Source organism: Macrobrachium nipponense, chromosome 1 (genome assembly GCF_015104395.2).
Source record: "Macrobrachium nipponense isolate FS-2020 chromosome 1, ASM1510439v2, whole genome shotgun sequence".
In the NCBI taxonomy this organism is placed as follows: domain Eukaryota; kingdom Metazoa; phylum Arthropoda; class Malacostraca; order Decapoda; family Palaemonidae; genus Macrobrachium; species Macrobrachium nipponense.
The window spans coordinates 124,984,953-125,011,769 of NC_087200.1; the positions used below are offsets into that span (position 1 = coordinate 124,984,953).

Consider the following 26,817-nt stretch of genomic DNA (forward strand, 5'->3'; position numbering starts at 1 on the left):
ATATAAGCATCAAAGGAAGTCAGTAGCTGAATTTTCAAAGTAGTGATGACATAGTGCTTACAACTATCAAACAATATTTTATGGGTTTTAAACATCCTTAGTTTTGTAACTCTCATGTCAATTCACACTTTGCAATACCTCTGTAGTATATAACTGAAAGAACCCGAAACAAAATTTTTTGGCTAAATTGATCATCTGCAAAGCTGATTAAAACGTAGATGTTTGTGTGGTACACCCCTCAGTGTTTCAGGGTAGCTGAAAGTAACATGACTTATTCACTTCACCTGACCATTTTATAAGCTAAAATGTTGCATATTTAGCTGATAGTTTGATGCACTGTGACAATGTTTATATAGCTTGTGGTTTTAAGTGCAATGAAATCATAAGTTTATGTAATCATTTTATGGGATGTACCACTGAAGGATTGGCTGTTGTGATCAAGTACTATTCTGCATAACTGTGGCTGACAGTTCAAGTGCTTTAGCATTTTAGCCAGTTATATTGTTATAGGTGCTGCAGCATTGTAGATTATAAATGCTGTGGAACCGTATTTAACTAACACTTTTAAGTACTTTGATATTAACTAACAGCTTTTAATTGTGTGGAATCTTGTGTTTTAATGTCATGGTTGTAGTCAACAGTTTAATTTCTGCAACACTGTAGCTTTGCAAAACATCTCTGAATGCTGTCATTTTATAAAAGTGCCCAACATAGTTAACTTTTGTGACATATAATGTTGACTGTGATGACAGTAACACAAGCCTCAAGTTCAGTTTAAAAAGTTGGATGTTGCAATGTAGGTCTAATGATTACAGTAGTTAGGATATCTTTTTCTTTATGTTGCAGGATATTAGAGTTTAGTATACTGTGCCATGATGTGCAGAACTGTGTTTTGTTTGCTCAACTGAAGATCTAGTTCATTTTAAGCCATATTTGTACAAACACATGATAGGGGCATTTGAACTGGAATACATTCATATGTACATAGACCTTCTCCAACTTTAAGTTTCAGAAACACATGCATTCTTGCATAAGGTAAGAAGATTTGTGCAGAATTATGTTAGTGCTTTAATTTTAGGCTTTTTCACCATTAATTGTTGTATGCAGGTATTTAGGAAAAGTGACATGTAGTAGTAGTGTACATAGACTCATGTGCAATATACAGAGTTGGCAGGTAGAAAAAGTACTTGGGAGCAAAGCTTGTTGTGTACAAGCTATTTACAACTATACACAAGCTATTTACAACTATACCACTTTGTAAATAGGAGAGTAACTGTACTACTATGAAATAATATCCTTGTATGGAGTTTGTTTTTTTAAAGAAAAGTTGTGTATGGTTGTATATTTAATTCTTATACGTATATGTACAAGTTGAGTTGTGGGCAGATTATTAGTATCATTAGTGTAAATGTATATATTGTCATGTCAGAATGGAGACAGGATGTAAGATAAGTCTGAAATGGGGACATGATGCCTTTATGTGTGTGTGTGTGTGTCTGTGTGTATAGTATGTATGATTCATTCCAGAGGGAAAAGCAGGATTAGTAGTTTTTTTTCTTTTAGGGGTTAAGTTTTATATATAAATGGAGGAGTCTTTGGATTTAATATGAATGGATTATAGTTGGGAAATGTTTCTGTGGATATTGATTTTGATTCATTGATATCCGTCATGCATTTGTTCCTCTTTTATTTGCTCATCACTGATAGAAAATGAAGTGTTTTAAGGGGGGGGCCAGCCAGTTAAGGTAGTTGTTGAAGTTCTTTCTTTGAAACATTTTGGTCAGCTTTTATAGTATGGTAATCAATTCCTATCTTGACCTTTAAATTACTATATGATATAAATTCCACAGCCTAAAAACATATAAATTCTAAATTTCATTGAAAGAAAGTTTTCCCAATTTTGGCTTATGATATTCATTGCTTAGTTTGCTCCGCTCTTGATGGTTGTTCCAGGGTAACAATGGGAATGGTTAGTTTACTTTTAGCTAATGCTTTGTGTTGGTGTTTCAGTAAACCCCTTGTTTGACGCAGAGTGCAACTGGACGGAACGGGAGTATGCGTTGGCCTCATGGGCATACCGCAAGTGGAAGTATCACCAGTTCACTTCACTAAGGGACGACCTGTGGGGTAATGCAATCTTCCTTAAAGAAGCCAACGCCATTTCTGTGGAACTCAAAAAGAAGGTATAGTACACTGTCAGACTGCAATATTTTAACAAGGAATTGTTATTCAGTATCAGGTTCATTAATATTGGGAAAAACATTTTCAAATGGTGAAACAATTTGTGTTAAATTGCAGTTTCAATGAATCACTTAATTATTCTTCTGTAACTGTATCCTTTTTATTCATGGCTACTGATATTTTTCTTATTACAATTTGTTTAATGGAATGGATTAAGAACTTATTATCAGTTGAAATTTGTAAGATCTCATTGATGTTATTGATGCCAATGTGTAAAGTACTGAAATCTTCAAACCTTTGTAGACTAGCAGGTTCACTGGCATTCCAGAAGTTTTGTACAGAAGTAGTTGGTACGGCCACCGTGTTTAGAATTAGGGGTATCAGTGGACTTGCCATTCCACAAATTATTGAAGATTTCAATATTTTGCACATTTATTCATAGACGTCAATAGCATGAGTCAGATCTTAAGAATCTTGGTTGATAATCTGTTTTACACCATTAAACAACTTGTAATAAAGGAAAATATTAATGGCTATAAATGTTAACTGATACTTTATATAAAGATAATATTTTCAAATTTCACATAGGTTTTCTTGATATTTTGGCAAGCAGGTTTTAGACCCTCTGATAATTTTGGGCAATGTAATGAAGTACCAGAATTTATTGATTTTAGGCAATTTACTCTTGAAATTCTTCAATTTCCTCAACATTTGTTGTAGATATACAAACATCTGTCCTTGTTTTAGCTTAAGAGTTAGGAAAGAAGCCCTGTCCACTCGTTTCTCACTCTGTCTCAAGCTTATGAATGGGAGAGTGTACTATTACATGGTTATTTTTATGTTTTACATATCCAAATTAGTTTATGCATTAAAGTTTATCTGTATTTCATTGTTTTGAAAGATTATTATACCCTCATGGCTCATTTAGAGTATATAGGTAGATACAGATGAGTGGACTGACAGATAATTAGAGGGGCAGTAGTTTACTGGTTTTCAGGTATGTTTATTTTGTCGTCTGATATGCGCAAACATCTGAAGTCACCCGTAGCTGCAAGTATATGTCCATCCAACTGTATCAGCTATGACAAAGGTTGTGGTATTGTCATCATGGATGCCACAGTGCATTTGTATTACAGCTTTTTGCTGCATATAATGCAGAGAAGGTACCAATGGGCTAAGAATTTCTCTAAAAAGGCAATGGACAATCTCTTTAAGGGTTCCCTTTAAAATACAAGCATTGGAACATGACTGAATGATTTAAAAATTTTATTTATCAAATTGACAATAATAGCACTGTGGAAGGATTTGTTGAGATATCTTTCCTTTTTTTCACTGCAAAAATACATCAGTGGTGACTACCATGTGGAGATGAATGGCAAAATTATTGTTACTCTGATGGCTGACATCATTAATTTTACCATCACTTCCTGAGCCATCGGTCCTGGTAATAGACAATGCGCCATACCATACCATGCTAACAGAGGATAGTCATTGCCTCACATATGCAATATTGTATAATCATAACTGCCCCACTACCACCCCATTCTCATGGTAATAAAAACATACATGATATATAAAAAACACATAAATACCCATATGAAAGATACTGCATAGGAAATGGTTATTGTTGGTTATTCAAAACATGAAATGCTATATCGTAGTACGTTCTTCCATTCGTAAGTTTGAGACAGTGAGAGAAACTAGCTAAGCTAAGGGCAGGTGTTCGTATATCTACAACTAAAGTTGAGGAAATTGAAAAAGTTCAAGAGCGAATTCCCTTTATCAATAAAATCTGGTACTTCATTATATTGCCCAAAATTACCGGAGGGTCTAAAACATGCTGGTATATGAAAAGATATTCTAGAAAACCTATGCAACATCAAACTTGAAAACGTTAGTAGGTATATTTTTTGTGTATAAAACAAATGTCTGTTTGCATTAACATTAGTAGTAAATGGGATTCAGATCTATGAAGTTCAGTAATAGTATATATATTTAATGCATATTTTATAGTTTATTAAAATAAACCTTGGAAGATGTTGAAATGGTTCCTCCAGAATCCTGAGAAGATCAGCTTGGTATCAGAGGGCACTTTAAAGGTTCTCTCGAATAATGCTTTGGTGTAGAGTTTTTTAAATTAGAGATGACCATGGGTAGGATGAGTGGAGCTGTGGTAAGGGCAAGAACTTCACTGTTATAAAGTTCCTGCACAACTTAGCTTCCAAGCATGGAGGATGAGCAGGGGCATTGTCCAGCAAAATAAGGACCTTCAGAGGCAATTATTTTATTTCAAGGTATTTCTTAACACTAGGTCCATCCACTTCATTTACCCACTCAAAAAGAAACTGCTTGATTACCCAAGCATTACTGTCAACTCTACATGATGTTGAATTTATTTTTTATTGCATTATTTTTCTAAAAAACCTTGGAGTTCTCTGAGTTATAGACAAGCAAGAACTTCACTTTTTAGGTCCACTTGCATTCCCACAGAGCAAAAGAGTGATTCTGTCATTTGGTCTGCATCCTGGCAGTGACTTCTCTTGTGTAAAATTTTCCCTGTTTGACATTTTTCACCAGAACAAGCCGGTCTCATCATAACAGAATACATTTTGGGGAACAAAGCCTTTAAGCCTTTACATAATCCCTTAACTGTTAAATATTTTTAAGCAGCATTTTTGTCAGAACTGGCAGCCTTCCCATGCCTCACCATGCTGTATGCCACTGTTCTCCTCTTAAATATCTCAAGTCACCCATGGCTGGCTTTGAATACTTTAGCACTACCTGCATCAACCCATTCCAGGGGTGGCTTTCAAGAAATCAGTGTGCAATTATCTTGCCTTTTCCCATAAGATGGCCTCAGAAATACTATCACTGGCTAACTTAGTGTTCAGACAGGCTCACGCCCATCCATGGCCTCGATATGGCCAAGATTAGCCGATTGAGACACAGCTGAAGTAGATGGGAGGTTATTCTTGCTTCCAGATGAAGGGGAGGTGGAGCGAGAGCGAACGGAAGATGAAGACGATGCATAAGGAGAAGATGATGGCAAGGGAGAAGGAGATTTACAATGTCTCTTCTTCAGTTTAAAATTGGAGTGGCCATGTTTCTTCAGAATAGGATTTTTAAGTCTCTCCAACAAGGCTTGGACAAAAGAGTCAGAAGGAGCAGACTTATAAGACCCAGGAGTGGAAAGCAATGGAAGATGCATGTATGCTGAAGGATTGGTGTAGGCCGAGGATGTCATGGCCATAGACACACAAGCAGACATCACAGAAACTGTAGTTCTTGTAATTGACATGGCATAAGAAAAACACAAAACAGTTTAGCGGAGCTTTTGATTCAGCTGAGAATGACACATGGTATGTACCTAAGCCCACACATGTTCCAGCCAGTTGTTTTTGTTTCTATGAAAGCTGAGCTGAATGCATGAACTTGGGGCAATTATTTGCCCAGACAAAATATTTTTAGACTGAATTGAGAACAGTCTGAGTACTGTATTACTTTGTGTAGCAGACATGGGACTGGAAGAGACAGAGGAGATCTGAAAAGTGTGGGATTACAAAATGATAAGATTTGTGAGTATAGACTACAGTAGGAAGATTGTATTTCAGATGGGGAAGTTGCTGAGAGATATGGCATCTGCTTGTTGGGAAGTGACTGTGATCTCAAAGGTTGACATTAGATATGATGGCTAGTGGAGATGATTTATCAGAAAAATAGTAGACATGGAAGAAATATTAAGACAAGGTTTTAGATTAAAAGCACAAGACGGGAAACAGTGAAGAGAGCCTCCTTCTTGTCTAGCCCTATAATAAAGAGAAGAATGTGACATGAAAACTTTTTTGATGACATTTGCAGTGATGACAATGGAGGATTGAATGTGGCAGATCTGATTGATGCAAGAACAAAAGAGATAAATGTAAATTTTCAATAGTGTAGTCACTGTCTCATCCCCAAAGAGTTAACCTATCCATGGTCTCTCCATAGGTCCATGGTGACCAGACTAATGTTAAAGAATTGTCTTTTAGCTGGTCTTGTGGCCAGGCATTGTGTTATAATGATAAACATTATAACACATTATAGAGTATAAATGGATTCAGGATAAGAGAGCACTTTCTCTTATCCTCAGCAAATGCTGAACCCAGTTTACTTACTTTGAAACCCGCAAGAAGAAGTGGCTATGGGCATATGTGCCATTATATTGTTTACATACGACCAAAATTGGATCAAGAAGCCAATACCTTTTTCTGGTCGTTGTACAATGCACTGAGACCAGCGCTCCATGAATTATGCTCTTTGCTTATTATATTTCATTACTGAGGATCATGGAAATATCTAAGTTGAAATCTAAATGCATGATTTTAAGTTCCAGTTAAAGAATCAGACTGTTGAATAATGATTTAATTGTGTGAAAAGCCATAAACTGGCTTTTTCATAAGCACATGTCAGCCATTTATGATTTATGATCATTTATTTCGAAAAGCACAAATTGTTTTGAAGCATTTATTTCGAAAATCACAAATCTTTTTGAAGAATTTATCATTCTATGTAGACGCTTTATCTAAACAAATGTTCCACAGTTATTATTAAATACAATAGATAATCCCTTCAGATAACGATGTCTGAAATAACTTACAAGATGGTAGCCCACAATCTACATTGATTCAGTGAGAATAAGTCAGCTAGACTGTAGCACATATTGTCTGTAGCCTATAACTTAAGATTATATATCCTTAAGGGTGAACAAAAATATCCTGGATTAGGTAGTAACCTGAATAAAGGTAAGATTTAAAGACATGTCCTGTTAGGCTAAGGGCCCAGGCAGTAGCCTAAGTTTACACCAAAGACCTTAGGATTAGATAAAAGGCTACAGACTTTTATATAGCCTGTATACTTAAGCATAGTGCTAGTATTCTAGGCTACGATGTGCTTATCCTTAAAAGGAATTTAATAATCTGGCATACACAATAACCTAGACTAGTTGATAGCTTAACTAATATAAAGTTTCACATTAGTAAGTTACAGTTTTATATAGTAGACCAAAAAGAGTAGAACAAATGGGCTATGAGGTAGTAGCATAGCTTGAAGGCTACAAATTACACCTGGTTAATCCCGTACCCTTAAAGGTGAATTAATTAATCTGGATTAGACAATAACCTGGACTAGGTGATACCCTAACTATAAAGTTTCACATTAGTAAGTTACTGTTTCGTATAGTAGACCAAATGAACTATGAGGTAGCAGACAAGCTGGAAGTCTACATATTATGCCTGGTTAATCCCATATCCTTAAAGATGAATAGATAAATCTGGATTAGACAATAACCTATACTACTACTAGGTGATAGCCTGACTGTAAACTTTCGCATTAGAAAATTACTGTTTTATATATATAGTAGATCAAATAGCCTAGGGCTAGATATAAACAACCTTGGTTAGACAAAAATGTTTGCCTAACTATCAGTTTACATATGAGTAAGTTTCTATTTTTATATAGCCTTTACATTAAGAATGATGTAGAATAATCTGGATTAGGCAATACCCTATACTATTAGGCAAAGGAAAACAATTTAGGAAACATCCTATGTTGGTCTACTAAGGGGTAACTTAGTTCGAATAGCTTAGGATTAGATATAAACAGTATTCTAGGCTTATATTAAAATATGTAACAGTTTTTATGACTAGAGGCTGATACCTTTGTGATAGCCTATTAGTAAGGCTCCATAGTAGTGGAACTCTTATGTAGCTTATATCCTTAAAATTGATAAAAACCCAGAACAGGCTGTAGCTTAACCAGATTAATTAGGAACCCCCTTTCCAAGGGAATATCCTACCAGTAGCCTAAAAGCAGCAATGTCCACATATCAGGTAAGGATGATCTCAGCCACAGAAAAAAAAACTAGTTTATATCCTTAAAAGTTTTAAATAAGCCTATAATAGTCAGTGACCTAGAATAGGTTGAACAGGAACCCTCTAAGAAATCCTCTATTCTTAGTTAATGTACATTATTCTGGAAGCATTAACCTAAAGCGCCGTATAAAGTAGTAGTTTGGGCTAACTAAATGAATTAGTTCATAGAAGATTAGCCTGAATGGTATGACAATTCAAATTAAAATTTCATATACCCAGTGCAAAAGTACTAATACAGCCATATAAGGCTGTCAGTACTAGCTTATACCTCAAAGGGTTTAAGTTAACATAGATTTCTAATAGAATTTATTACAAATGTGGAAACCATATGAGGAACTACAGAGGTGTCCCTTGTTAACCGATTAATACTAACTAGGTGCTAATAACAACTTGCTTTATATCACTACAGGGCCATCATTATGCAGGACCCTCAGTTCAAGTGTTCTGTGGCAAATTTCTTGGTTCGCCTTTTGCCAGTGGGTATGGCCCATATCACTTGCCATGAGTATATAGTCCTTGTTAAAACAAGGAAAATTTGCTTGGTCACCAGATATGTAGGAAACTTGTAGTATGCTACTGGCAGCAAGTTTTAAAGACAAAACAGCTCATTTTAAGCTGTCCTGGTGAGTCCTAGGTTTCGGTAAGGGTAAGGAAGAGGGTGATTATATCTTTCTGGCAGAACTCTGGCAGCAGATATTTAACCCTTTCTTAGAACATTTATGTTTGGGCTAAAACCCAGTAACATCAGTCCCCAGTACCTCTCAGGTTAACCCCATGGAGCTGACGTTCTTACTAAGGAAATATGTAGTGGGCATTGCCACTGAAATGGTCCTGCTGAACCCAGAATGATCAGGGACACAAATTTCAGCTAGCCATGGGAGAAACTTTCTGGAAGGAATTCTATCCCCCATGCATCTATTGATGCTGAAGATGAGCTTTCCTTCAAAAGGGATACTAGGATCCATCTAACTCCTACTTAAATGTTTAAATTTTTGGAGGGGTATTGTAACTTAGCCACGACTTCTACCCCTGGTTAACAGGCAGTTACAGTACGGCTGTTGAAGCTCAGTCAAATTGCGTAAGCTTCCCAAAATGGACATACAGTTTGCTGTATTTTATCAATTCCATAAGGAAATTATGTATAATATCAAAGATGTCCTTGCCAAAGAACGGCAGTAAATAAGGAACATGATACATGATTCCGAAAAGGAAATTAAGTCAGTCACGCACACTCCAAATTGTAAAAGCTCTGCATCCTGTCACCCAAAAGTGAGAGGGAATGCAATTGCTGCCCAAATAAAGTCTAATGTTGGAATTCTGCCTGGAAACTACTAAATGATCAGTTTGGAATACCAAACATCAGATCAAAACATGATAAGGACTCCAATACTCATCTTTGATGATATTAATAATTCTTGGTAAGATGCCTCAATGCACATTAAAAACTCTAGAAGACACCCTCATCAGTAGAAAAAAAATCTGTATTTACATTTTTTAATAAGACCCAAGTTGCTCACCAAGTAATCCCAACCTTCTCTCCTTTCGCTTTCAAAATTAGTAATCTTGTAAAAACAGATTTTCAGAATTTTGTAGGGACTAAAAGACAAGACACTATGATAGAATTAAAACCATTTGCCAAGGTTGTCCCAGTTTCAGAAAATTTCACCAAGGAATGGGCAATGCTATAACTCCCTTCTGAAGGGGGAAAGCTCCCTTTATATACTAGATACAGAGCAATTTAGAACCCCTATGAGAAGAATCTCAGAGTGACAGCCTCAACGGAATTTGATACAGGGATCCACCTCTTTAGTGTTATAACCTCTACCACCTTGCTGCAAATTGCCACCAAAAGGCTTCCAAAAGGTTCCAGAACAATTTTTGCTGTTGCGACCAAAAGTCACCCTATGGCAAGCACTCTCTTGACATTTTAGAATGGCGCATAAAAGTGTGAATGGAAATATTGGAGGGCTACAACAAATCACTTCCCAATTGAACTTCATTATTACACAATAACCCCTTCTGTAAGGATGTGTCTGAGGAGTCTGTTGTGGTTATAAACTTAACCTGCAAGCCCGCTAACAGAATGGTACAGAGTATACTTTCTAAAAAAAGGGGGGAGGGGGAATTCAGGAATCAAAAACCCAAAGCTTCCCTTTACCCAACCCAGCAGGGATCACTATGATAAAAAATCTTGTAAGCGTTCAGTCACCCCATAGGTTTTCTTCAAAGTCTGATAGGTTGTCTGAAGGGACACCTTGCAAAAGGATGACAACAACAGCAAGGAAATCTTTTTCACAAGGTCCAAAGACACTCACAAAGGAAAAATAAAAGCAAAGGGCAAAGGCAGAGGAAGAGGCAGATACCAATAAGAATGGTATGATTGGGGGTCAACTTCAATGACACCACAGGCAATGGAAGTCTTCCCCTTGGGGACGCATCATTATTTTTAAATGGGCTGGGGTGGAAACGGTCCCATCCATCCCACTCCTGTATAGGGGTTCTTCCAGAAATCAGTCCCCTCTCTGGAAGGTTACATGAAGAAAAGCCCTGTTAATGGGAGCCATAGAGAAACATTGTATAATCACCACCAAGCACGTCTCCTTATGTGTCCCCAAAAAGGATTCCTCCAAATGAAAAGTGATCCTAGACCTGTCAACATTGAACAAGCACATTGTTTGCCAGATTTTCTGGATAATTTCCATTGCCTTAGTACATTCAGTCATTCCAAAAGGGATTTTGGACAGCTATGGATCTGAAAGATGCATACTGGCACGTCCCTGACGCCGTTCCCTTCCACTTCTTCCTAGGGTTTTGAACAGGAAAAGGTACAGGTTCAAAGTCATGCCCTTTGGGCTAAATATTGCCCTAAGAAATTTTACAAAATCTGTAATGGTAGTTGTTCAAGAAATCAGGAATACAACTACTAATAGCATACCTAGACGACTAGTCAATCTGGGGGCCTACAAGAAAAGTGTGCTTGAAAAACCTAAGAGCAGTTGTCATCAGACTAATACAGTCAAACCCAACAGACGGTTTCAGTGGCTGGGACTGTGTTTGGATACTTTTCACAGCCTGTTGTCTCTCCCCATCGTACTCAAAACAGAATAAAGCAAATCCTCAAAACATGCCTTGCACATCCCAGAGTTTCAAACAGCAATTAGAATGTATGACGGGCCTCGTACAGTTTGCTTCAATAATAGATACAATACTCAGATTGCAACAAAATAATGCGAAAAAACAAGATGCGAGACCAACCTCATCAAAAGATTAAAAAAGTTGAGTAGATACTTTGGCTGTGGTCCCAGAAGGAATCTCTGGTGAAACAGGTCACCCTGACTCCTCAGTCTGTACAAGTGACAATACATACAGATGCATTGTTGACAGGCTGGGAGGAGATTGGGAGATCATCAGGTGGTATGGAGGTGTTCAGCAGATGGCTGACTTTTTGTATCTCAAAAACTCGAAAACCTACAGAAAAGAGACACATTTGGTTGGTTCTAAACAACATGACTGCAATGTCCTACATCAAGAGGTCAGGATCTCAGTCACCTCCACACAATATGATAATGGTAGCCATCCTTTGATGGTGCAAGTAAGGAAGTGATACTTGTCTGCAATTCACCTCACAGGGTCTCTCAGGATAATAGTAGATTCCCTCTCAAGGAAACAACAGCCTCAATGGAATGGATGTTAGACAACCACTCTTTTCAGACTAGCCAACATGCTTCCAGAACTGGAAGTGGACCTGTTCGCCACATATGGGAATTACAAACTGCCAGTGAAGCAACAGAAATAGATGCCTTCCTATAAGATTGGAAGAAATGGAGGACAATAGTATATCTTTTTCCTCCATTGTTCCAGATTTTGTAGGTGTTAAGCAAACTCCTAACTTTCAAAGGGAACAGCTTACTTTATAGCCCCAAGTTGGACAAACAGGCATTGGATCCTATTACATACTTTAACAACGGGCAAAAAGATAAACTCCACTAAGGTCTGCTGTTTTATCCATGTCAGTAGGAGGGAAGGTGGTTTAAGGATCCTCCTTTCTGAGCCGAGACCTTCGCGGATGGATTTTTTAAAAATATCTACCATGAAAATTGCCCGCCCAACATTGCTATGTACCTAGTGCCAAAACTACAGACTTGGCATATCCAGCAATACCAGTCTGTATGAAAGATATGGTTAGATTATATGTATCCATACCAAGAGCCCAGTCAGAATTTCTGCAGAAACATTTTTAAATTTTCTTATCCCTTTCGAAGACAAATGCTTTACAGTTACAACAGTCATGGCATACAAAACAGCATTAATGGAACCATTGCTTATGGATTCTGGATTGGCTCTAGCATAGAAGTAGTCACTTCCCTTTCCCTTCTGCGGCCCTTTGCACTACAAAGACTTGCTCTTGAAAGGTTCCAATAAGTACTGGTAGTCCCCCGTTATCAGTGTTCTGGTTTTATGGGGCTTGCCTAGCACTGAAAATCACCGAATTTCAGCACCATAATGCATTGATTTCTGGTCATCGGCGCCAATACATACCTAATAGAGACGTCATTAACTGAACAAGGCACATTGCATCGAGTACAAAAGTGACTTGGCAATGATCTTGAATAACGGCTCTTCTCCGTAGATTAGAGCCGATACTTCCGTCATAACTAGCGAGTTGAGGGACCTGCACAGCCTCTTCCTGGCGTCATACTCAGTCTGGATGAGGTTGTCTGACATCCTGGGCAATCTCTCGCTGAATAGAGTGATGGTGCAGTCCAGCTTTAGCTTACCCACTGAAAAGGTGGACGGAAGATCTACCCAGTGATCATCAGTTCCGGGGAGCAAGAAGGAAGTCGGTTCTGTCTCCCGGAGCTGGGGCATGGGTTCGTCCTTCATCGCAGCTTGCAAGGTCAATTCTGCCACCTTTGATGTGAATGGGATGGGTGTATCCTCGTCCACGGTGAAGATCGTGAAGGGGCTCTTAAATGCAGTAACCTTGGTGTTGGTACACTGCCACTCCTCCAGGTTACGCAACCATGCTTGCTGCGCCTGATTCCGGGAAAGAATTACCGTCTCTTTCGGGACCTTGTCTTCCCTTCTCATAGCTGCTTCTGTGAGGTGGACATAGCCTATGAAAGGGGGCTGTAATCCTTGCGGATGGAACTCGAAGTCCTCAATCCTTCGAGTTCCGCAGCCCTCGATCGTCAGCATGCCGTCCACATAAGGAGCATAAGAAGCCACCCTACAAGGGTTGTTTGGGGTAAAGGCAGGAAGGGTAGATGAGTCCGGCATCAGCAAGCTCTGAGCTGCCAGTCCAGACTGTGGAAGTCCTGTCAAAGCGTTCTCACGGAGACCTGCAATGAGGTTCTCCTGGGTAACCAGCCTGTCCGAGATAGCCCGAATAGACTGCCCTGACTCCTCTAGAGAAGATGAGAGTTGTACGAACATCTCTTGGAACTTGGATTGTACCAAGTTCCCGACCATGCTACCCATCTGCTGCATAATATTGGCTGAAATATTTGCAGAGAAGGTGTCTGGGTCAAAAGGGGAAGGTTCTACCTTCTCCTTAGGAGTCCTGGGTCTGGCTCCTATGGAGGTTGATGCCTCAGGGTCGGAGGGGAAGGGCTGAGCCCTCTCCTTAGAAGACTTAGACCATGACCTTTTAGAGTAAGAAGTCAGCTTAGCCTTGTCAGCTCCGGGATGGTGAGCCGGAGACTTATGGGCAAAGCTGGTACCTGACTTCTTTGACAGGGACTTCTGCAGCGTTTTAAAGTCTTGCTTGCTTCGGTCTGACCTACTGAATCCCCCCGGTGAATCCCTGGAAAGAGGTTGAAGTAGAAGGGGAAGAAGCTCTAGATGGGCTCAAGGAAAGCCCTTGAGCCCCTACAGTACCTGCCTCACTCACATTCTTACCTGTGCCCATGCCTTCCACAGTCATGGGCTCGAGGTCCAGGTCCAGGGCAGCTACTTCCTTGGCGACCTCCTGCAGCAGACCTTGTGCCCACAGGGGTCTTGCAGAACAGCATTACAGCCTGACTCCATACAATGGGTGACCTGTAAGTGAAATGATACATGAGTATCACCACTAACGTTCCGGACTAAGTCCGTGATTGTGATATGTCATAACGCCGGAGTGTTCCGGTGTTAAAAAGTAACAAGGTTCAGTCTCTACCTGCTCTTTGACCGTGTATTGTGGTGAGTCGTCCGACAGGATCGGTAGAACAACTTGAAACAGTGTGTTTCCGGCGATGCCGGAGAACAATGTAGTCACTGAATCAGGATGACCACCTAATCCATACACCGAAGCGAGGAGTAGTCCGAACACCGGGTGAGGAGCAGGAGGGGACCAACACAAAACGGTGGAGTTTGATAACTCCGCCGTCGATGAACTTAAAACTAGGATAAGTTGGTGGATATCCCTAGTGGGGTAGCGGGGACTCCGCCAAACTTAAACTAAAGATAATGGATGTTATATATATGTAATAACATGCATGCAATAAGTGTACTCTTGTAGGGAGGCCGGAGCCTCCTTAGCATATCACCAACCTAAAGCGGACCTGGCTGCGCCGGGGTCCTGATCCGCGCCGGAACGGGAGGGGGTGGTGACTAGCGGTAGGAGAATGCGACCCGAGAGCCAAGGAGAGCCGAGCCCAACCGAGCCTGGTGGCCAACCGAGGCTCGGCCGAGCAGGGCTCCCCCCTACTCTACTGGGGAGAGCGGCAGGGAGCCGACCTGCTCGCCGAGAGCCCTCCAGCTACCTCCCCTGTCATCCTCGAGAGAGGGAGGGAAGGGAGGATGCTCGGATCGGCTGCCTGAGACAGCGTGAGCGAGCGTACCTCCCCCCAAGGTGGGGGGAGAGGGACTGGAAGGACCGATGCAGGGTGGATCATACGCGGCCGCCTGGAACTCTCTCGGCCAGGTGGTCAACCACGCAATGAGAAAGGCCAGGCGATTAGAGGAGGCCTATAGGCCAGCCAAAGCAGTCTCAAGGAACATGTGATATACAAAATAAACATCCTATCCTAATACGGGGGGAAAGGAAGAAAGTTTTAGATGGTAGAGAAAGAGAAATGTCCTGGAGAAGCTGGGTCAAGCCAACCGAGAAGGATGGACGAGCCTGGCGACTCCGAGCAGCTAGCCTATATGGCATGACGAAAAAACGCGGGGCAGGCGGCCAGGGTGGCTCGAGGACAAGGGAGAAGAACCAGAGTCCTTCGTAAGGGTGCCTAACGAAGAAGTAACCTGACAACTAAAATAAACATGCATGCATGAAATTCTAAGCTGAAAGGAAACGACATTGGCTACGAGCTGAGTGTGAGCTCGGATAACATCCCCCGTGTGGATAAAGAACAAAACGTCAATAAGTGCATCACTGAAATCATAAGACTGTACTGCTAAACAAGAATCGAGCCCAAACGGTATAGGGGACCGAATGGGGCTCGAAACAAAGTAACATGCGGGAGCGAGCCGCGAATGGCGGTGTGGGGACGGTGCCGCATGGGACGCCGTCCATAAAAACCTAAATAAATCGGTTAAATGTGCCCAGGGCAGTCCCTAAATGGTGTTAAACATTAATAGCAGTACTTAACTTGGATGCAGCAGAAGCTTGACGTTCCATGACCTCTGTAGATGAGGGATATTGAAGAAGGATGAATCTAAATGGCAAAGGACCTCTGGTAGTGGTTTCACTCGCCCCAGAAACCATACCAATAAGGTGAGCGAGCCAGAATACTCTGGCATTTCCATGTTAGCTTTTTTCTCTGGTATTATAGCAATATTTATACCTTAGAAATGTGTGCTAAAGGGACATTTCACTGGGCGACACAGGCCCTTGCCCAGAAATAAATTTTTCCTTCGTCAAAATCCCTTTATTGGCACCATAAATGCCATAAATCACCGATTTTCAGTTATCAGTGATTTTTCCTTATCAAGCCTTTGGAACGGAAGCCTTGCCAATAACTGGGACATGCCTGTGCTTGGTCAGTGAACAAGGTGCTTAGACTTCCATCAGCCCTTCAATTCAGCAGACTTGATACAACTACAACTCACAAGCTACAATAGGTGATCTTCTTAATTACATTAGCATCAGGAACTCGTATAAGCAAACTGGGCTCTCTTAAACAGGGACAATACATCATGCAAAAGGCTGACCATCAGTTATTATTGTTCTCTGGCCTGTCATTCTTGGGCAAAAATAAGAATCCTTTAGAAAGGAAATCTCCTATTCTAAGTAAACTAGATTTAGCAGACAAAATATTATGCCCACTTCAAGCACTTAAGGTTTATGTAGGGGTCACGACAAACATCCCAGAAGGTCTGTTTTTCCTATACTCTAGCAACACAAACCATGAGCTCAAATAAATTTGACTGCAATGTGTATCGTTAGGTGGCATGGATAGTCCTGACCTATAGTCGCTACAGCGGCAAACCACGGGTCTTCCTAACAGGAGGGTATGGTAACTATTGCTGGGGAAAGTTTGACTATATTACAACCATACCCAGCATGCTTAGGTAAGTCACCACAGAACTTCACCCTAAAAACATATGTTCGTACTTGGTAGCTTGTTCTTTGCTACCAAACCTATAAGTATTTGGAATAAAGAATGGGGCATTGAAACTTGTGGCTTGACCCCTGACCAGAAATTTTTTTGGGTTGTTGGGATTAAAATTTGAGAACTTTTTGTAACCTGTCCATTTCTTTGTAAAGCTTCTTGAGGATGAGACATCGACTACACTATCAAGAAACAGGTTTTGACGTAGGGAAAACTTATTTTTGGTAGTCACGGTTGAGTCCTCAAAACCCTCCTACTTCCCTGACGATAAAACTTTGGATTTGGGTAAGGGACGGATGAAATAAATGGCCATACTTTTATGTGAGGTGGAAAGAAAAAGAGTAATGTTCAACAAAAATATAGTGGTTTGGTATGTATTATTGACTATACTTGGAAAATTGTGTGGTAGGATTTTGATTGAGGAAAAATAAGTTAAAGATTCATAACAAGAGAACAGTGCTGAGTTAGATAAGAAAGAGAAAGTGTCAGTCAAGTTTTCTGTATGAAACAGTTGTTTGAAAAGTTTGAGAGGTAAGGGAATAAAGCTGCTAGTTCCATATATACAGACTTATCAAAATTTTGTGAATGATTTGCTGGATAGAGGCAATTTGTTGGGAGCAGTTAGTCTGGTATAAAAGTGGATCTAAGATGAGGTTGTGTTTTTGCTTGGTTTGTATTTTTAGGGATAATTTATTTATTAGATAAGTTGGAGAAAGGATACAAAATGTAAGTGCAAAGGTTATGGGTAAGTAAAAAAATCTTGAATAAAACATGGAGCAACATCTGTTTGCTGATGGTAGTGTTAGTGAAAGCGAGGGAAACTGTTGTGACTTTTAAAATGCTTGAGTGTTGTTTGTAAAAGTACATTATAGCAACTATGATATGTATATGGAAGCCAGAAGATGAAGTAAATATCATTAGTCAATGGAAAAATTGAATTGGCTGAGTTATTTAGGTCTTTGGGAATAAATGGTAGGTTGAGAGAAGCTGTGAAGATTTGTAATGCAAATATGACCGTGTGACAACATGATTTGCAATGTATGAAGGGTGGGAAGTGAAATTAAGATTTTATAGAAAAGTTAGCAGAGATAACAAGATGAATTAAAGTGTTTTGAGGTGGTTTGGTTATGTGAGGAGAATGAAGGATGATTAGTCTATGAAAGTGTGTATCATTCAGAGATTTTTAGGTGAAAAAAGAGAGGGGAGACTGAAAAGTGATTTTTGGATAGGGCAGTTTTGAAATAGAAGGGAATTTATGCATTTTAAGAAGTAAGCGGTATAGACGTATGAAAGTGTAAACTTATCCTCCTTTCATAGTTATTAATCTTTTCATACACGCTGTTATTGTGCATTTCAGTTTCTAGTAATTATAAACAGTTATTTTAACTGTTTTTCATGGCATTTTTATTTTATTTTGATGTTCATGTACACCTCATTTAAAGATGATGTATTATGAATGATGACTAGAGGTGCGACTATTCCCATTCAGTTTGAACATTACATTACTTATTTCAATTATTGAGAATCGTAGATGGAGTGGTTAAAGATATTTGACAAGATTGAAGTTAGCTTTATGACCATTTGTGGTGGTAATACAGGCATTATCTTGAAGCTGGAATCACTAACTTTAGTGAGAAATGGTTTTGATAATTTTCAATAATCAACAAAAAATATCTTTTGTGTTGTTCAAATCATGCTAGAGCTAATTGAAGAGATTGTTATTTGTGTAGTAAGCAAAAACAATATGCAATAGAGATACTACTGTATTAACAGTCATCAGAATGAGCAGAATTATAAAGGCAGATGTTCATTAGAATGTCTCAGCATCAAAGCTGCCTTGAAATAGTAGTACAGTAGTATTTAAATAAGGATTTGAAAATACAGTTTAACTTACCACAAATTTTTTATATTTGTATTTGTTCAATAGTGCTGCTATCAGTGTTCACATAAGGCTTTCATATTTATAACTGCCTTAGAGACAATATTACAACCTTTTCCTGTTTGATCACTTTAGAAAACAAAGAAATTGCTCATTATGCCTTCCAGCTGGCCTTAACATTAAGTAGAACATAGAGACAGCCACATACGTACATATGTGTCTTATTTTATTTGTATTGCTGTGGACACTTGTTTTAGGTATCAATAAAGTAATGAATCACTAGTGTTCATCAGATGGGTAGCTTTGTCATTAGATGGTTACCTTTTTCATTAAGTGGATATCTTTGTTGGAGTACATAATCACTTCAATCTTTATAAAGTCTATAGTTAATGTTTTCTTGAAGCTCTCCTTCAGTAAAAGAAAGATATAGATTGAAAGTGTAGTTCTAGTGCTATGGGCAAAGTTTCCTGCTCTTGACTTTTACATTGAGAATTATGACTGTGTTGCAATACAAGGTTCATTTTACCCCTAGGAAAGAACAGCTAGTAACCACACAGTACCAAGTTTACCCTTAGATAGTTCTCAAATTGTGGCATCTGCTAGGTAAAATATATCTTGCAGGATCTTAAACACTGCCATTCTTTAAGGACAGGACTTTGATATTCATACCACTTAATAAGATGACTTGGGACATCTCCAAACTGCATATGATTTTCGCCTCTGACCTTTGGTTTTGTGACGCCAGGGCGATTTATCCTGAAAATAACCATTTTTCAAATTCTATCTCCTCCCTTGATATTTAATATTAAGACCTGGGATTACTACCATATATAGACCTGATGTAGACCTCCAATCAAATGAGGAGTTTTTTTTCTAAAAGTAATTTTTTTGCTAGATATGAATTTTTCATTATGGTTAAAAAATAAACCCTTTAAATTAGGAAAACAAAATTTATAAGAAAAAAGACGAAACAAAAATTGGAAAAAAGACCTTCATTTGATTATTCTATAACATCTTTCTGAGTTATATACCAAATTCCAATGTTATAGCTTTAAAACTAAGTGAGAAGATAGATTTTGAAGGTCAATAACTATAGTTTTGAGATACGGGCGTTCAAAGTTTTTCTTCGTATTTTTATAATGACAATGTTAATAAATAATGATTATTATGAATATATATTTCTTTTTGTGTATTAATAAACCAAAACTATTTTATTTATCATAATTTAATCATAAATGATGATCCCTTTGCTCATATATCGTAGCTTGGGGCACTGAGTCAGGCAAGAAGGGGCACTCCTTCCTACGCAACTCTCTCTCTCTCCTTCACTAACTCGGCTTATTACAGCGAATTTTCTTCTTCTGTATGTTAGCTGGATGTTTTCCTAGTATTTTCCGTTTTGGCATGATGAAATTCTTGCTGAAACAAAGATAAGCAGACGTAAATGCAAGAGAATGTCAAGAGGTGAAATTCGAAGTTGTACTCTCTTTTTACAAAGACAATGTTAATAAATCATGATTATGATGAATTTCATATTTCTTTTTGGGTATTAATAAACTAAAACTATGTTATTTATCATAAATTAAGATCCCTTTGCTCAAAGATCATAGCCTGGGGGACAGTGTGACGTGTGCTTCAGGCAAGATGGGGGCATTTACTTACTATGCAACCCTTCCTCTCTCTCTCCACTAACTATGCTAATATCACATATATTATGATATTCTGTAATCATATTAGAGCGAATTTTCTTCGTCTTTATGTTAGCGAGATGTTTTCCTTGTCTTTTCCTCATTGGCATGATGAAATTCTTGCCAAAACATAGATAAACACATGTAAAAGCAAGCGAATGTCAGAGAAGAAACTCGAACGTGTAGGCTACTTGAAGTCTGTGTTCGCACTGAATCATGGGATACTCTCATAGTCTCTCATACTCCCCTCCGCGACTCACGGAATCACTACAGATGCCATTTCTCACAATTTCTTTGACAATAATTATCAAAATTTACAATAACAAGAAATATTGCATTTTCTTGTACGGATGAATGTTTTAGGCTTATTGAGTTATGTTTACTAATTACTCTGTAACTACGAAAGTAAGAGGAATTTTGACGAAATATTTTGTATACGTATTCTCAATTGCCATATGAAGCTCCATGAATTTTTTCATGACTTTGCATTTTTCGCCCTATACCCCCATATATAAGGGTTCCGGCTGGCCCCCTTAAAGTGACAAAGAATTTTAACTGAAGCTCATCAGTAGGGTTGGGGAAGATGAATAATACTAAATGATGTTTTGAACTGCATCCTCAATAGTATGGCAGTTAAAATACAATACAGTAATGTTAAGCTCAGTATCAACTGGTTTCCACAAACACTAGTATCCTTTCAATTGCTGAACAAAGCTTACAACTCAATTCAGGAGCATATTTCCAAGCTCCATCAAATCATTGGTCCCTTCTTTGAATTTGAGGAGGTGTACAGCATAACTTGGCATTTTGGCATTGTTAAGCAAATTCACAAAATGGGCATTAGAGTTGACATCAAACTAACATTTGTAGGTTGCTCTACATGTGTAACTAGCCATGTTGCTGCTTAGTTACCTCAGCAGAACTGAATGGTTGTTATTGTCCCTCTTTCAAATTAATGACATCACACTGAGGCCTTTGTTGCATGCAATGTCAAAATCTATGTAAACTAGTAGGAGTCATTACCTATTCATTTCCCCTGTAACTAGGACCACCTATTTAAATGACAAGATAAACCAAGAAAGCTAAAGAGTGGGACACTAATTAGTTGCCAGGAGACATGCTCACTGTAGCTTCTACAAGGACAGATTTGCACATCCACAGATACACTTGTGCTATAGCCAGTCTCTTAAGTTGGAAGACCACTTTTGCATAACAACTCTATGAAGTATGACTTATATTAGGTCAAAGTAAATGACTGAGATGAAATTACCCATAACCGAAGTCTCAAGTAACAAAGGGCCATAGAGAGAGGTAGAGATATGAGAAGTAATCATGTTAGTTACTGTAATTTGTTTACACATCATTGGCAATAATGGACAGTGAATCCATCTGGGAGGACCTGTCCTCCAGTTACATGCTCTGTGTTGATGAATTTGCACTGTACTGACAACTACTCTGTTACCATCTTTTAAATGAGTATATATTTTAATTTTTGGATGAGAATTTAATTTGATCAGTCAGAAATCCTTATACTGAAAGAAGCCCCATATCTTTTTATCATTGTTTCATCTTGAAGATAGTCCCTATAACTGGCAATGATAATTTTCAGTTTATAAGAAATTAGTATTTGCAAGGCATGAAATATTGTATCTTTGGTTAGTTGGTCCATGTCCCAACTGATATCTGAAATTGCAAGAATTTCACAATTATAGAAAAGTATAATTCCATTTTAAGACAACTCCAAAATATTGAGGTTCATTACATACTGACATACACTTTTGACAGCTCTGTTGCCTGTGGTTTTCCATTGACTAAAGTATGTCTGCATTTCAGTCTGCAGTCTATCATATTTCATAGTTTGCTTAGGGGTACTGAATATTAAGGCTTTTGGTAGTAATAAGATCATGCAACCTTTTAGATGTTGAATTTTAACAAACCCACTACAGATTACTTGAGATGTAATATACTTAAAGGAAATCACCAGTCATTTGAACCTTTCTTTATGATGAAGAACTCAGGATGCCAGTTTCTATCCGCTTGAACAGCTGTGCAGGATTTGGGTAGTACAGTATTAGGTATTTAGTAAGAGGGACAGTAGTAAAGTCTGATATTACATCAATATAAGTCATTACGTACTTTAAATTGTTCATTCCCAGCCACTGATTTCAGTTGGTCCTGATCATGCAGGTACAACAGACAAAAGTAGGAGCATTGGTTGTAGAAAGGAGGCCATCAGTGTAATGGTGATGCCTCAGTTGGTATCTTAAGAACCATTAAGAACCAGTGTGTATTTTGATTTTGGTCTCTGTCTAGATCATCACTATGATCCAGTGAATTTACAGTACATAATATGTTTCTTTCCAATGAATTTACAGTACATAATATGTTTGTTTCCATGAAACATTCTATTGTTTTATAAAGTTGATATAGTATGTTGTGCCATACAAGCTCTTTTTGGAATTACTGAGGACTTCTAATCACTCTGAAAGGAGTTTTGAGTCCTTTTGAAAGATTGATTTCATAAATTCGTTACCGTACTGTTCAGAGCATGTTGTGAATCTAGGTATTCCCATTTCTTTTATTCAATGGTTGATTCCTTACCCATAGTGGAATATTTAAATTTTTCATTCTTCATTCTTTCATCTTACAAAACATTACTAGACTTATTTGATAATAGGTCAGTGATTTAACAAAATCTTTAATTGTATACAGTACTGAATTATTATAAAAAAAATTTTACTAGGAAAAATTTGTTAATACTTGTAAATTACAAAACATTACTAGACTTATTTGATAATAGGTCAGTGATTTAACAAAATCTTTAATTATATACAGTACTGAATTATTATAAAAAAAATTTTACTAGGAAAAATTTTTTAATACTTGTAAATTGCAGATTGATTCAGGTTTGTGAAGAAATGCTGAGTGCCAGATTGAAGAGAAATATTTAGTATATTTACAATTCTTCTTTGTTTTCAGGTACAATTTCAGTTCACTCTTCTTACTGACACTTTATACTCTCCTCTACCAACTGACTTCTTACCATTGCTTGAAGATGAAGAAGAGGAAGATGATGATGATCGTCCTACGCCTCATACAATTGTTGCTGTTGAAGTTCAAGACACAAAGAATGGGGCTACACATTACTGGACACTTGAGAAATTGAGGTGTGTATTTCTAGTCAGCTTTTATATTCTTACCTTCATAATTTTCACTTTGCCTTTACTTCACAGTACTGTTTTTGTATCTGTTATTTTCTAAGGTTATTTGGTCACTGTTGTTCCAGATTGATATACTCATAGGTGTTGTCTGGGTTGGTGTGTTCATCTTTTTATTTTTCATTTCCTGTTAATGTGAAATGTTATTGGCTTTTTTGTTTGCAATAGCTACTTGCAAATGTAATTTTCTTTGTCGTCATTCAGTACTCACTTCATATTTTTAGATTGGTTTACTGAATTGTTTATGAGGTATTTATCATTTAACATGTGTAAATGATGAATATATAGTTGAGGTCACCCTCCCATTCCCCATATATTGTAGACAAAGTTTGTTGAAGTCTTTCATTAGTTGGAGGAGAAATATAAAGGTTTATGTCATTTGTAAACACATATGATCTCAATACCATTTTGGTAAGTAAGATCTTCATTAGTAATAGATGTAGATGTGATAGCAGACAGAACTTCAGTGGTAAATGGTAAGTAAATTCAATCATTCCCCTATTGGGTACAAGAATGTGAGTCCCAAACTTTGTCTACAATTCTGGCAGATTGCTTAAGTAGATTATGGGCTGAAAAATAAGTTATTGCACATTGGGATGTCATTGTTGATTAATGGGGCTTCTTGTAGTTCCCGAGCAAGACATCCCTCCGGTCCAAAACTAAATTTTGCTTCATTGCCGTGCATTGTAGACATCGTTTGGAGTTGATGCGTCAGATCTACCATTCTGACATAAGCCCAGGCTCTGTCTCGCCTTCTCCGCCAATGGAAACAGAGCCACCGGCAGAAGAGGAAGTGCAAACCTGTATTCCAGCGTGTAACCAAGCCAAGCTCTCCTTATCTCAGCTGCTGCCCACAAGGCTCCTCAACTCCCGCATGTTAGTGTTGATCCTGCAACAGCAGAGTCCTCAGCAGCAGCACAGATTAATTGGCAGTGTTTTGCACTTGGATTGAGGCATGGTCAATTTAAATGTTGGTGTTCACAAGCCTATCTTTGGTTGACTGATTTTTGGAACACTGAACAAGCCAGCTTGATGATGGTCTATGTAGTTCTTTTGTGGCGCTGTTTTGCTTCTCCTCTGTACTTCATGGTTGCTATATCATAAGATAATGCATTGGACAATGGCAGACCTTTCTTTTTATATACTGATGAAAATCTTGGCAATTTTGGTTTTATTTTATCATAGATATATTGTTGTCCCTTCAGAGTTTTCTTTTTGTACATTTGTACAACATAGACAGTTCTTTCTAACACCATTTTTGTTGTGTGATGTATTTTTTTTTCATTATTAGCACAAAGCTTAACAGTTTTAAGATGTATTTTATTAGTGTTTTCAGGGCTAAACCATCCTCACAAGACTCTGTGTACTGCACAGTGTCTGTACAGTACAGTTGGCTTTTGTTTTCTGTTCCCAGTATATTGCACATAGCTTTTCTTTTTCTCCATATAGTCTTATTTATTTGCTCTATACTCATAGTTTGCTAAATTACAAAGATTTGATGGTTTTTTTTCTGTGAATATCTAATTAAGTAATGATCTGCACCGAAACCCATCGTTCAAAGAATTAAGTATCCAAAAACAGATATTTCCCTTCTTCAACATTTCTTTTCATTTATTATTTACAAACTTACATTATCCTAAAAGAAATATCCTAAAGAAAGTTTCTTTACCTCTCATTAATTTTTTTAATGTATTTAAATTATGGCATTCAATTTACTGTACATAGTTTATACTCACATGCATCTATTGTCTTTCATAACAGGATAGTATTCCAGTTTTTTGGAATATTACAAACTCTCATAATATTGTAAGTCCTTACTGTTGTATAGTTACTGAGATTACAGTGCATATGGTACAATAAAATTACCTAATTGAATTTATTTCTGTAATGAAAAATAGATTACAGGAATTCATATAGTTTAAGGGTAGGTGCTTTCCTTAGGTGTTTGTGAGCCAGTTTTATCATTATCTTTATCACAGACCTTTTAAAAGTCAGCTTTTCTCTGTGTGGAATTAGATGTATAATAGAGTTCTCTCCACTCATTTATGTTCTGTGCTCTTTCTGCTTTAACTCCCAAGGGGTCAAAGTCTTTATCCATCCTTGATTATTGGTTCTTCTTGAATCATTCCTCTCATCACAAGTCCAAAAACATGACAGACTTTGAAATCTTAGTCTGTTTCGTGCCTCATATTAACACCTTGCCATCAGTTCATTAATATGCTCTTTCACCCAACTCTGGACAATATTCTCCATTTTCATTATCTGTGGCCATGATTCTGTTGCATAGAATTGTTGAGGCTTTGTTTTCACACTATAAGTCTTTGCTCACTACCAACAGGACATTTTTATTTATCAGTAATTAAATTTATTGTCTATTTTATCCATGCTTGGGCTACTCTACAATACTAATTGGTTTGGTGGAAAAATATAAAATGCATCTAGATGGTAGTCTTTTATTCAACTGTTTCTCAATTAAATATCTTTTTCATAAAAATTAGTTGTTCTTTTATGTATGCAGTGTACCCCCAATGTAGAGTCTTTCAGATTGTGTTATAGGCAGTGCACTGTGGGAAATACTAAAGTTCATGTTAAACTTCCCCTCAGTCACCAGAGTTATTGCTTTCTACCATTTAAAAGAAAAAATATCTTTACTCTTAGTGTTACCCCTTCTGGAGTGGAAAAAGCTGATGTTAACATAAAATTTAATCATTTCTTCCCACAGTTTTTGTCCCTTATTTATTTAAGAATAACCCTTTTGGAGCTAGCTATGTCAGAGACTAGGCATAGGTTCCGTTCCTTTTTAAACTAATTTAGATTAGTTTATTCAGAGAGGATGTAAAGATAGGCTTTATGTTAGTTTATTCAGAGAGGATGTAAAGATAGGCTTAAAGCAGACATATTTCTTTATCAGGTTTTTACTCTTGATTTGGATTTTTTAGTTCACTTTATCCAAAGAGAACCAAAATAATATGTAGATTCTGAAGAAAATTTTATTATCCAAGTCTTGATGTACAAAAGTATTTACTCATCAGATGGTAAAGTATCAGTGTTTCTGAAATACATGTTATTATAATTCTGAATTTCCTCATAGAAGAGATTAACAAGATTGTTCCATTGATTCCTTTCCTTGAATTTCCTCTGCTTTTTTTCTCCATTCACTGAACTTTCTTCCCATCTGATTGTTCAAATTCTATAACATTTATTTCTTCCAAGTACATATATAAGACAAAAATTTTACTTGATAGTTGTGTTAAACTACTTTAGGATGATTTAATCGTAACAAACTTCCCAAATTCTTTTACTTTTAATTTGTGCCCTTGTCACTTTCTTTGTTTGCAGAAATATTTAACCATTGAAGCTTGAGGGGAACCAGGCTTCCAAATAAAATTTGCCATTTTGGTC

At 37.7% G+C, this 26,817-nt stretch overlaps 1 protein-coding gene across 1 annotated transcript in view; it reads left to right on the plus strand.

The window, feature by feature from the left end:
* The window catches only part of LOC135219597 (kinesin-like protein unc-104), a 298,157-nt gene that overhangs the window by 156,533 nt on the left and 114,807 nt on the right, over positions 1-26,817 (plus strand). Inside the window, 3 exon segments of the mRNA XM_064256487.1 lie at positions 2,011-2,183; positions 23,177-23,364; positions 24,106-24,291. Of these exon segments, the coding sequence (XP_064112557.1) occupies positions 2,011-2,183; positions 23,177-23,364; positions 24,106-24,291 (547 nt within the window).